General features: G+C 57.9%; 5 protein-coding genes across 22 annotated transcripts in view; 4 read left to right on the plus strand and 1 right to left on the minus strand.

The window, feature by feature from the left end:
• Positions 1-12876, minus strand: part of UBAP2 (ubiquitin associated protein 2) — a 192464-nt gene that overhangs the window by 88299 nt on the left and 91289 nt on the right. The window lies entirely within an intron of this gene.
• Positions 1531-2103, plus strand: LOC135290048 (interferon-like). The gene has a single exon (XM_064403947.1). It carries the CDS (start codon positions 1531-1533, stop codon positions 2101-2103), a length of 573 nt encoding a protein of 190 aa, XP_064260017.1.
• LOC135290056 (interferon-like) lies at positions 4533-5105 on the plus strand. Its single transcript, XM_064403969.1, has one exon. It carries the CDS (start codon positions 4533-4535, stop codon positions 5103-5105), a length of 573 nt encoding a protein of 190 aa, XP_064260039.1.
• On the plus strand, positions 7535-8107 carry LOC135290058 (interferon-like). Its single transcript, XM_064403971.1, has one exon. The coding sequence runs from the start codon at positions 7535-7537 to the stop codon at positions 8105-8107; it is 573 nt and encodes a 190-aa protein (XP_064260041.1).
• On the plus strand, positions 10544-11116 carry LOC135290059 (interferon-like). The gene has a single exon (XM_064403972.1). The coding sequence runs from the start codon at positions 10544-10546 to the stop codon at positions 11114-11116; it is 573 nt and encodes a 190-aa protein (XP_064260042.1).

Raw genomic sequence — 12876 nt, forward strand, 5'->3', positions numbered from 1 at the left:
GAAATATAGGGCTTACACGTCCCTTCTACCACTTCTTGCAAACTTCCGCTGAATGACGCCACCTTTCAGATACCATGCACTGGGGCCTAGCAACTCCATCTGACACTTCCCTCAGCACTCACGCACTAACCTCTTCATGTCCCGCCGACAAGTACACCTTCAGCTTGTTCAGATGCTCTCAAACTTCACCCTCTCCTGCAGCGAGCGGCCTGCCCATCCACATTCTTCGGGAACGGCTCCCAGCATTTGCCTTCCGCCACTTCGCCAGCGTGCCTGGACATCACTGACACGCAAGGCTACAAACACCTGCTGCTCTCCACAGCCTCTTTGCCCCAAAAGCCTAGAACCTTCCAGACCTGTCAAGCACTACCAGCAACAATGCCACCATGCCACCACCAGGCCACAGTCATCATCCCCTTGCACACTCCAAATTCCTCTTTGCACAAGCCAATTTCCTCCTCACGTCTCCCCACACTTTCTGCCTTTTTCTAAGGCCATCTGAAACTACTGGCAAACCTTCACTACTCCAGCCAAAGAAGACCAGCTCCCTCAGCCTTCTGAGAAGCCACATGCTCTGGATCACTGGGCAACTTCAGAGCTGTCCCCTCCGACATCGCCACAGCTCTCGTGGACTCAAGAGCCCCAAACAGGACACAATCTTCCACAGCCAAGGGCTCTGCAATCCCAAAACACAACACCATTTCTTTCACCGGGACACTCCTCTTTAGCCGCCTCATCCACTCAGGTATGGATCTCAAAAGCAGAGCCCTGCTCCAGGCCCACAGCCATCGCACCACGCGCCACAGGACGAGCAAAGCCCTTCCCTTTGGCCCACTTCTTCACTCAGCCTTTCTTGCCTGCCTTCTTGCTCGCTCCTCCCAAACACAGCAGCTGCAGCGCCTCCCTGCAAGGACACCCTCACGCCTCCAAGGCCCACCTGCACAGACAGCCCCTTCAACGCTGCCGCCGCCTCTGGCCATTTAGCACAGCAGGGCAATTGCCAGCCCTCGCCCACTGACATCACTGCACATCCCTCCCTTGCAACCACAAAAGGAAAACAGCAGCTAAGAGGAAAAGAAAGGCAAGCCACAAAGTGAAAGGAAAAGTGACCGCAGCCACCAGCAGGCCTTTGCAGGTGGAAACCATGCCGAGCCACCAAGACAGACTTAGCTGCACAGCACACACCTCCCAGCTGCCTCGGCAGCTCAAAGGGAACGCCCAACAGCCCTCTGCACCGCACCTGACCCCGACGCCTCTGACCCACAGCTTGCGCAGCCCCGGCACACGCAGCCACCACCGTGCCCAACCACGCAAACCACTTCCCCAAGACCACCAGAGCCACCAGCAGAGACTGGAAACAACAGACAGAAACTGCCGGCAATCGGAAAGCGATGAAGGGAAAGCTGCTGCCGTACAAAGCCACGCGCCCACCGCCAGCCCAAGCACAGCCGCCAGCAGCACCGGCAGCACCAGCCAGCCTCAGCAGCCTGCTCCTGCCCTGCAGCACCCGACAGCAGCCACACAGCCACCATGCCTGCGCCCACAGACGCACGGCCACGCCTGCCGCACGCCGCCCCGCCGCTCCTGCTCCTCCTCACCGCTCTGGCCACCAGCCTGGCCTGCCAACACCTCTGGACACACGACGACGCCTTCCCCGCCGACGCGCTTCGCCTCCTCCAGGACGTGGCTGCCAGCCACACACAGCCCTGCCACCTGCAACAGCCGCCCTTCTTCCCCGACACCCTCCTCCACAACAACCTCCAGCCGCACCAAGCCGCCGCCACCGCCCTACACATCCTGCAGCACCTCTTCCACACCCTCAGCTCCAACAGCACCCGCCACCACTGGCCCAGCCAGCCTCGCAACCAGCTCCTCAACAAACTGCAGCACCACATCCACCACCTCGAGCAATGCCTCCCCGACAGGGCCATGCCCTTCAAAGCACCACGCAACCCGCTGCTCGCCATCAACAAGTACTTCAGGGACATCCACCTCTTCCTGCACGCCCACAACCACAGCGCCTGCGCCTGGGACCACGTCCGCCTCCAAGCTCGGGCCTCTTTACAGCACCTCCACAACCTCGCACGCACCATGCGCCGCTAGCGCAAACACCCACACGCCAACCCACACCTACGCCCCACAGCCACCTCCAACCCCACGCCTCCTCTCACCTGCCACCGCACACGGGCCTGCAACAACTGCACCGCACCCGCACCCTTCAACCACTGCATCTCCATCCATCCATTCAGCCTCTCCCACCGACATGGACAAAGGATTTGCTCTACATATTTATTGACTTCTCCCATTATTTATTTATTTATTTATTTATTTATTTATTTATTTATCCACCTCTTTATTTTTCTACTTATTCTCTTCTTGATGCCACTGGAAATAAAGACCTACCACAAAACACTTGCCACTGCCTCTCCTCTCTCTAGCACTGCTACCACTCTTTGCGCCAGGGCAAAGCCGTCTCCACTCAACCCCTACGCAAAGCCCTGCTCCAAACAGACCCCGTCCACCCTTCTCAATGGCACCTGCCCTAGCAGCAGCCTGCAGCACACCCCATGCAACAGCACCGCTGGCCTTTGGCCAACAGCACAGAAGCACAACAAGAAAAACGCCCGAAGGCTGGACAGCACCGCTGCACCTCATCTGCTTGATCCACACCGTGCTCCATCCATCCAATCCATGCCTCTCTGACTCACACACAGCCATGCCATGCGGACACTGGCAAGCACTATGCACAAAGCCAAGCACACAAGGTCACTTTCCCTGCCCCTATCCACCACTGCTCTCTAGCCCTAACCATACAACAGCACCAAAACCGCCAAGCAGCCTCATTTTGCAACATGGAACGCCATGCTCCCCGCTACCAATCACCTCTTTCTTTTCCATTGGCCTTCACAGAGTCTCCCGCAGAAGCAGCCGCATCTTCTTGCCTCACTCAGAGCTCAGCCTGACTGCTCCTTACTTCCCACACTCTTCTGCTTTTCCCTTTAGAAATATAGGGCTTACACGTCCCTTCTACCACTTCTTGCGAACTTCCGCTGAATGACGCCACCTTTCAGATACCATGCACTGGGGCCTAGCAACTCCATCTGACACTTCCCTCAGCACTCACGCACCAACCTCTTCATGTCCCGCCGACTAGTACACCTTCAGCTTGTTCAGATGCTCTCAAACTTCACCCTCTCCTGCAGCGAGCGGCCTGCCCATCCACATTCTTCGGGAACGGCTCCCAGCATTTGCCTTCCGCCACTTCGCCAGCGTGCCTGGACATCATTGACACGCAAGGCTACAAACACCTGCTGCTCTCCACAGCCTCTTTGCCCCAAAAGCCTAGAACCTTCCAGACCTGTCAAGCACTACCAGCAACAATGCCACCATGCCACCACCAGGCCACAGTCATCATCCCCTTGCACACTCCAAATTCCTCTTTGCACAAGCCAATTTCCTCCTCACGTCTCCCCACACTTTCTGCCTTTTTCTAAGGCCATCTGAAACTACTGGCAAACCTTCACTACTCCAGCCAAAGAAGACCAGCTCCCTCAGCCTTCTGAGAAGCCACATGCTCTGGATCACTGGGCAACTTCAGAGCCGTCCCCTCCGACACCGCCACAGCTCTCGTGGACTCAAGAGCCCCAAACAGGACACAATCTTCCACAGCCAAGGGCTCTGCAATCCCAAAACGCAACACCATTTCTTTCACCGGGACACTCCTCTTTGGCCGCCTCATCCACTCAGGCATGGATCTCAAAAGCAGAGCCCTGCTCCAGGCCCACAGCCATCGCACCACGCGCCACAGGACGAGCAAAGCCCTTCCCTTTGGCCCACTTCTTCACTCAGCCTTTCTTGCCTGCCTTCTTGCTCGCTCCTCCCAAACACAGCAGCTGCAGCGCCTCCCTGCAAGGACACCCTCACGCCTCCAAGGCCCACCTGCACAGACAGCCCCTTCAACGCTGCCGCCGCCTCTGGCCATTTAGCACAGCAGGGCAATTGCCAGCCCTCGCCCACTGACATCACTGCACATCCCTCCCTTGCAACCACAAAAGGAAAACAGCAGCTAAGAGGAAAAGAAAGGCAAGCCACAAAGTGAAAGGAAAAGTGACCGCAGCCACCAGCAGGCCTTTGCAGGTGGAAACCATGCCGAGCCACCAAGACAGACTTAGCTGCACTGCACACACCTCCCAGCTGCCTCGGCAGCTCAAAGGGAACGCCCAACAGCCCTCTGCACCGCACCTGACCCCGACGCCGCTGACCCACAGCTTGCGCAGCCCCGGCACACGCAGCCACCACCGTGCCCAACCACGCAAACCACTTCCCCAAGACCACCAGAGCCACCAGCAGAGACTGGAAACAACAGACAGAAACTGCCGGCAATCGGAAAGCGATGAAGGGAAAGCTGCCGCCGTACAAAGCCACGCGCCCACCGCCAGCCCAAGCACAGCCGCCAGCAGCACCGGCAGCACCAGCCAGCCTCAGCAGCCTGCTCCTGCCCTGCAGCACCCGACAGCAGCCACACAGCCACCATGCCTGCGCCCACAGACGCACGGCCACGCCTGCCGCAAGCCGCCCCGCCGCTCCTGCTCCTCCTCACCGCTCTGGCCACCAGCCTGGCCTGCCAACACCTCTGGACACACGACGACGCCTTCCCCGCCGACGCGCTTCGCCTCCTCCAGGACGTGGCTGCCAGCCACACACAGCCCTGCCACCTGCAACAGCCGCCCTTCTTCCCCGACACCCTCCTCCACAACAACCTCCAGCCGCACCAAGCCGCCGCCACCGCCCTACGCATCCTGCAGCACCTCTTCCACACCCTCAGCTCCAACAGCACCCGCCACCACTGGCCCAGCCAGCCTCGCAACCAGCTCCTCAACAAACTGCAGCACCACATCCACCACCTCGAGCAATGCCTCCCCGACAGGGCCATGCCCTTCAAAGCACCACGCAACCCGCTGCTCGCCATCAACAAGTACTTCAGGGACATCCACCTCTTCCTGCACGCCCACAACCACAGCGCCTGCGCCTGGGACCACGTCCGCCTCCAAGCTCGGGCCTCTTTACAGCACCTCCACAACCTCGCACGCACCATGCGCCGCTAGCGCAAACACCCACACGCCAACCCACACCTACGCCCCACAGCCACCTCCAACCCCACGCCTCCTCTCACCTGCCACCGCACACGGGCCTGCAACAACTGCACCGCACCCGCACCCTTCAACCACTGCATCTCCATCCATCCATTCAGCCTCTCCCACCGACATGGACAAAGGATTTGCTCTACATATTTATTGACTTCTCCCATTATTTATTTATTTATTTATTTATTTATTTATTTATTTATCCACCTCTTTATTTTTCTACTTCTTCTCTTCTTGATGCCACTGGAAATAAAGACCTACCACAAAACACTTGCCACTGCCTCTCCTCTCTCTAGCACTGCTACCACTCTTTGCGCCAGGGCAAAGCCGTCTCCACTCAACCCCTACGCAAAGCCCTGCTCCAAACAGACCCCGTCCACCCTTCTCAATGGCACCTGCCCTAGCAGCAGCCTGCAGCACACCCCATGCAACAGCACCGCTGGCCTTTGGCCAACAGCACAGAAGCACAACAAGAAAAACGCCCGAAGGCTGGACAGCACCGCTGCACCTCATCTGCTTGATCCACACCGTGCTCCATCCATCCAATCCATGCCTCTCTGACTCACACACAGCCATGCCATGCGGACACTGGCAAGCACTATGCACAAAGCCAAGCACACAAGGTCACTTTCCCTGCCCCTATCCACCACTGCTCTCTAGCCCTAACCATACAACAGCACCAAAACCGCCAAGCAGCCTCATTTTGCAACATGGAACGCCATGCTCCCCGCTACCAATCACCTCTTTCTTTTCCATTGGCCTTCACAGAGTCTCCCGCAGAAGCAGCCGCATCTTCTTGCCTCACTCAGAGCTCAGCCTGACTGCTCCTTACTTCCCACACTCTTCTGCTTTTCCCTTTAGAAATATAGGGCTTACACGTCCCTTCTACCACTTCTTGCGAACTTCCGCTGAATGACGCCACCTTTCAGATACCATGCACTGGGGCCTAGCAACTCCATCTGACACTTCCCTCAGCACTCACGCACTAACCTCTTCATGTCCCGCCGACAAGTACACCTTCAGCTTGTTCAGATGCTCTCAAACTTCACCCTCTCCTGCAGCGAGCGGCCTGCCCATCCACATTCTTCGGGAACGGCTCCCAGCATTTGCCTTCCGCCACTTCGCCAGCGTGCCTGGACATCATTGACACGCAAGGCTACAAACACCTGCTGCTCTCCACAGCCTCTTTGCCCCAAAAGCCTAGAACCTTCCAGACCTGTCAAGCACTACCAGCAACAATGCCACCATGCCACCACCAGGCCACAGTCATCATCCCCTTGCACACTCCAAATTCCTCTTTGCACAAGCCAATTTCCTCCTCACGTCGCCCCACACTTTCTGCCTTTTTCTAAGGCCATCTGAAACTACTGGCAAACCTTCACTACTCCAGCCAAAGAAGACCAGCTCCCTCAGCCTTCTGAGAAGCCACATGCTCTGGATCACTGGGCAACTTCAGAGCCGTCCCCTCCGACACCGCCACAGCTCTCGTGGACTCAAGAGCCCCAAACAGGACACAATCTTCCACAGCCAAGGGCTCTGCAATCCCAAAACACAACACCATTTCTTTCACCGGGACACTCCTCTTTAGCCGCCTCATCCACTCAGGCATGGATCTCAAAAGCAGAGCCCTGCTCCAGGCCCACAGCCATCGCACCACGCGCCACAGGACGAGCAAAGCCCTTCCCTTTGGCCCACTTCTTCACTCAGCCTTTCTTGCCTGCCTTCTTGCTCGCTCCTCCCAAACACAGCAGCTGCAGCGCCTCCCTGCAAGGACACCCTCACGCCTCCAAGGCCCACCTGCACAGACAGCCCCTTCAACGCTGCCGCCGCCTCTGGCCATTTAGCACAGCAGGGCAATTGCCAGCCCTCGCCCACTGACATCACTGCACATCCCTCCCTTGCAACCACAAAAGGAAAACAGCAGCTAAGAGGAAAAGAAAGGCAAGCCACAAAGTGAAAGGAAAAGTGACCGCAGCCACCAGCAGGCCTTTGCAGGTGGAAACCATGCCGAGCCACCAAGACAGACTTAGCTGCACAGCACACACCTCCCAGCTGCCTCGGCAGCTCAAAGGGAACGCCCAACAGCCCTCTGCACCGCACCTGACCCCGACGCCGCTGACCCACAGCTTGCGCAGCCCCGGCACACGCAGCCACCACCGTGCCCAACCACGCAAACCACTTCCCCAAGACCACCAGAGCCACCAGCAGAGACTGGAAACAACAGACAGAAACTGCCGGCAATCGGAAAGCGATGAAGGGAAAGCTGCCGCCGTACAAAGCCACGCGCCCACCGCCAGCCCAAGCACAGCCGCCAGCAGCACCGGCAGCACCAGCCAGCCTCAGCAGCCTGCTCCTGCCCTGCAGCACCCGACAGCAGCCACACAGCCACCATGCCTGCGCCCACAGACGCACGGACACGCCTGCCGCACGCCGCCCCGCCGCTCCTGCTCCTCCTCACCGCTCTGGCCACCAGCCTGGCCTGCCAACACCTCTGGACACACGACGACGCCTTCCCCGCCGACGCGCTTCGCCTCCTCCAGGACGTGGCTGCCAGCCACACACAGCCCTGCCACCTGCAACAGCCGCCCTTCTTCCCCGACACCCTCCTCCACAACAACCTTCAGCCGCACCAAGCCGCCGCCACCGCCCTACACATCCTGCAGCACCTCTTCCACACCCTCAGCTCCAACAGCACCCGCCACCACTGGCCCAGCCAGCCTCGCAACCAGCTCCTCAACAAACTGCAGCACCACATCCACCACCTCGAGCAATGCCTCCCCGACAGGGCCATGCCCTTCAAAGCACCACGCAACCCGCTGCTCGCCATCAACAAGTACTTCAGGGACATCCACCTCTTCCTGCACGCCCACAACCACAGCGCCTGCGCCTGGGACCACGTCCGCCTCCAAGCTCGGGCCTCTTTACAGCACCTCCACAACCTCGCACGCACCATGCGCCGCTAGCGCAAACACCCACACGCCAACCCACACCTACACCCCACAGCCACCTCCAACCCCACGCCTCCTCTCACCTGCCACCGCACACGGGCCTGCAACAACTGCACCGCACCCGCACCCTTCAACCACTGCATCTCCATCCATCCATCCATCCATTCAGCCTCTCCCACCGACATGGACAAAGGATTTGCTCTACATATTTATTGACTTCTGCCATTATTTATTTATTTATTTATTTATTTATTTATTTATTTATCCACCTATTTATTTTTCTACTTATTCTCTTCTTGATGCCACTGGAAATAAAGACCTACCACAAAACACTTGCCACTGCCTCTCCTCTCTCTAGCACTGCTACCACTCTTTGCGCCAGGGCAAAGCCGTCTCCACTCAACCCCTACGCAAAGCCCTGCTCCAAACAGACCCCGTCCACCCTTCTCAATGGCACCTGCCCTAGCAGCAGCCTGCAGCACACCCCATGCAACAGCACCGCTGGCCTTTGGCCAACAGCACAGAAGCACAACAAGAAAAACGCCCGAAGGCTGCACAGCACCGCTGCACCTCATCTGCTTGATCCACACCGTGCTCCATCCATCCAATCCATGCCTCTCTGACTCACACACAGCCATGCCATGCGGACACTGGCAAGCACTATGCACAAAGCCAAGCACACAAGGTCACTTTCCCTGCCCCTATCCACCACTGCTCTCTAGCCCTAACCATACAACAGCACCAAAACCGCCAAGCAGCCTCATTTTGCAACATGGAACGCCATGCTCCCCGCTACCAATCACCTCTTTCTTTTCCATTGGCCTTCACAGAGTCTCCCGCAGAAGCAGCCGCATCTTCTTGCCTCACTCAGAGCTCAGCCTGACTGCTCCTTACTTCCCACACTCTTCTGCTTTTCCCTTTAGAAATATAGGGCTTACACGTCCCTTCTACCACTTCTTGCGAACTTCCGCTGAATGACGCCACCTTTCAGATACCATGCACTGGGGCCTAGCAACTCCATCTGACACTTCCCTCAGCACTCACGCACTAACCTCTTCATGTCCCGCCGACAAGTACACCTTCAGCTTGTTCAGATGCTCTCAAACTTCACCCTCTCCTGCAGCGAGCGGCCTGCCCATCCACATTCTTCGGGAACGGCTCCCAGCATTTGCCTTCCGCCACTTCGCCAGCGTGCCTGGACATCATTGACACGCAAGGCTACAAACACCTGCTGCTCTCCACAGCCTCTTTGCCCCAAAAGCCTAGAACCTTCCAGACCTGTCAAGCACTACCAGCAACAATGCCACCATGCCACCACCAGGCCACAGTCATCATCCCCTTGCACACTCCAAATTCCTCTTTGCACAAGCCAATTTCCTCCTCACGTCTCCCCACACTTTCTGCCTTTTTCTAAGGCCATCTGAAACTACTGGCAAACCTTCACTACTCCAGCCAAAGAAGACCAGCTCCCTCAGCCTTCTGAGAAGCCACATGCTCTGGATCACTGGGCAACTTCAGAGCCGTCCCCTCCGACACCGCCACAGCTCTCGTGGACTCAAGAGCCCCAAACAGGACACAATCTTCCACAGCCAAGGGCTCTGCAATCCCAAAACACAACACCATTTCTTTCACCGGGACACTCCTCTTTAGCCGCCTCATCCACTCAGGCATGGATCTCAAAAGCAGAGCCCTGCTCCAGGCCCACAGCCATCGCACCACGCGCCACAGGACGAGCAAAGCCCTTCCCTTTGGCCCACTTCTTCACTCAGCCTTTCTTGCCTGCCTTCTTGCTCGCTCCTCCCAAACACAGCAGCTGCAGCGCCTCCCTGCAAGGACACCCTCACGCCTCCAAGGCCCACCTGCACAGACAGCCCCTTCAACGCTGCCGCCGCCTCTGGCCATTTAGCACAGCAGGGCAATTGCCAGCCCTCGCCCACTGACATCACTGCACATCCCTCCCTTGCAACCACAAAAGGAAAACAGCAGCTAAGAGGAAAAGAAAGGCAAGCCACAAAGTGAAAGGAAAAGTGACCGCAGCCACCAGCAGGCCTTTGCAGGTGGAAACCATGCCGAGCCACCAAGACAGACTTAGCTGCACAGCACACACCTCCCAGCTGCCTCGGCAGCTCAAAGGAACGCCCAACAGCCCTCTGCACCGCACCTGACCCCGACGCCGCTGACCCACAGCTTGCGCAGCCCCGGCACACGCAGCCACCACCGTGCCCAACCACGCAAACCACTTCCCCAAGACCACCAGAGCCACCAGCAGAGACTGGAAACAACAGACAGAAACTGCCGGCAATCGGAAAGCGATGAAGGGAAAGCTGCCGCCGTACAAAGCCACGCGCCCACCGCCAGCCCAAGCACAGCCGCCAGCAGCACCGGCAGCACCAGCCAGCCTCAGCAGCCTGCTCCTGCCCTGCAGCACCCGACAGCAGCCACACAGCCACCATGCCTGCGCCCACAGACGCACGGACACGCCTGCCGCACGCCGCCCCGCCGCTCCTGCTCCTCCTCACCGCTCTGGCCACCAGCCTGGCCTGCCAACACCTCTGGACACACGACGACGCCTTCCCCGCCGACGCGCTTCGCCTCCTCCAGGACGTGGCTGCCAGCCACACACAGCCCTGCCACCTGCAACAGCCGCCCTTCTTCCCCGACACCCTCCTCCACAACAACCTTCAGCCGCACCAAGCCGCCGCCACCGCCCTACACATCCTGCAGCACCTCTTCCACACCCTCAGCTCCAACAGCACCCGCCACCACTGGCCCAGCCAGCCTCGCAACCAGCTCCTCAACAAACTGCAGCACCACATCCACCACCTCGAGCAATGCCTCCCCGACAGGGCCATGCCCTTCAAAGCACCACGCAACCCGCTGCTCGCCATCAACAAGTACTTCAGGGACATCCACCTCTTCCTGCACGCCCACAACCACAGCGCCTGCGCCTGGGACCACGTCCGCCTCCAAGCTCGGGCCTCTTTACAGCACCTCCACAACCTCGCACGCACCATGCGCCGCTAGCGCAAACACCCACACGCCAACCCACACCTACGCCCCACAGCCACCTCCAACCCCACGCCTCCTCTCACCTGCCACCGCACACGGGCCTGCAACAACTGCACCGCACCCGCACCCTTCAACCACTGCATCTCCATCCATCCATTCAGCCTCTCCCACCGACATGGACAAAGGATTTGCTCTACATATTTATTGACTTCTCCCATTATTTATTTATTTATTTATTTATTTATTTATTTATTTATCCACCTCTTTATTTTTCTACTTCTTCTCTTCTTGATGCCACTGGAAATAAAGACCTACCACAAAACACTTGCCACTGCCTCTCCTCTCTCTAGCACTGCTACCACTCTTTGCGCCAGGGCAAAGCCGTCTCCACTCAACCCCTACGCAAAGCCCTGCTCCAAACAGACCCCGTCCACCCTTCTCAATGGCACCTGCCCTAGCAGCAGCCTGCAGCACACCCCATGCAACAGCACCGCTGGCCTTTGGCCAACAGCACAGAAGCACAACAAGAAAAACGCCCGAAGGCTGGACAGCACCGCTGCACCTCATCTGCTTGATCCACACCGTGCTCCATCCATCCAATCCATGCCTCTCTGACTCACACACAGCCATGCCATGCGGACACTGGCAAGCACTATGCACAAAGCCAAGCACACAAGGTCACTTTCCCTGCCCCTATCCACCACTGCTCTCTAGCCCTAACCATACAACAGCACCAAAACCGCCAAGCAGCCTCATTTTGCAACATGGAACGCCATGCTCCCCGCTACCAATCACCTCTTTCTTTTCCATTGGCCTTCACAGAGTCTCCCGCAGAAGCAGCCGCATCTTCTTGCCTCACTCAGAGCTCAGCCTGACTGCTCCTTACTTCCCACACTCTTCTGCTTTTCCCTTTAGAAATATAGGGCTTACACGTCCCTTCTACCACTTCTTGCGAACTTCCGCTGAATGACGCCACCTTTCAGATACCATGCACTGGGGCCTAGCAACTCCATCTGACACTTCCCTCAGCACTCACGCACTAACCTCTTCATGTCCCGCCGACAAGTACACCTTCAGCTTGTTCAGATGCTCTCAAACTTCACCCTCTCCTGCAGCGAGCGGCCTGCCCATCCACATTCTTCGGGAACGGCTCCCAGCATTTGCCTTCCGCCACTTCGCCAGCGTGCCTGGACATCATTGACACGCAAGGCTACAAACACCTGCTGCTCTCCACAGCCTCTTTGCCCCAAAAGCCTAGAACCTTCCAGACCTGTCAAGCACTACCAGCAACAATGCCACCATGCCACCACCAGGCCACAGTCATCATCCCCTTGCACACTCCAAATTCCTCTTTGCACAAGCCAATTTCCTCCTCACGTCGCCCCACACTTTCTGCCTTTTTCTAAGGCCATCTGAAACTACTGGCAAACCTTCACTACTCCAGCCAAAGAAGACCAGCTCCCTCAGCCTTCTGAGAAGCCACATGCTCTGGATCACTGGGCAACTTCAGAGCCGTCCCCTCCGACACCGCCACAGCTCTCGTGGACTCAAGAGCCCCAAACAGGACACAATCTTCCACAGCCAAGGGCTCTGCAATCCCAAAACACAACACCATTTCTTTCACCGGGACACTCCTCTTTAGCCGCCTCATCCACTCAGGCATGGATCTCAAAAGCAGAGCCCTGCTCCAGGCCCACAGCCATCGCACCACGCGCCACAGGACGAGCAAAGCCCTTCCCTTTGGCCCACTTCTTCACTCAGCCTTTCTTGCCTGC

This window comes from Passer domesticus, chromosome Z (assembly GCF_036417665.1).
Source record: "Passer domesticus isolate bPasDom1 chromosome Z, bPasDom1.hap1, whole genome shotgun sequence".
In the NCBI taxonomy this organism is placed as follows: Eukaryota; Metazoa; Chordata; class Aves; order Passeriformes; family Passeridae; genus Passer; species Passer domesticus.

What these genes read in the sequence shown, in the direction of transcription:
- LOC135290058 (XM_064403971.1), top strand. Translation starts at nt 7,535, where the DNA reads ATGCCTGCGCCCACAGACGCACGGACACGCCTGCCGCACGCCGCCCCG.
- LOC135290059 (XM_064403972.1), top strand. Translation starts at nt 10,544, where the DNA reads ATGCCTGCGCCCACAGACGCACGGACACGCCTGCCGCACGCCGCCCCG.
- LOC135290056 (XM_064403969.1), top strand. Translation starts at nt 4,533, where the DNA reads ATGCCTGCGCCCACAGACGCACGGCCACGCCTGCCGCAAGCCGCCCCG.
- LOC135290048 (XM_064403947.1), top strand. Translation starts at nt 1,531, where the DNA reads ATGCCTGCGCCCACAGACGCACGGCCACGCCTGCCGCACGCCGCCCCG.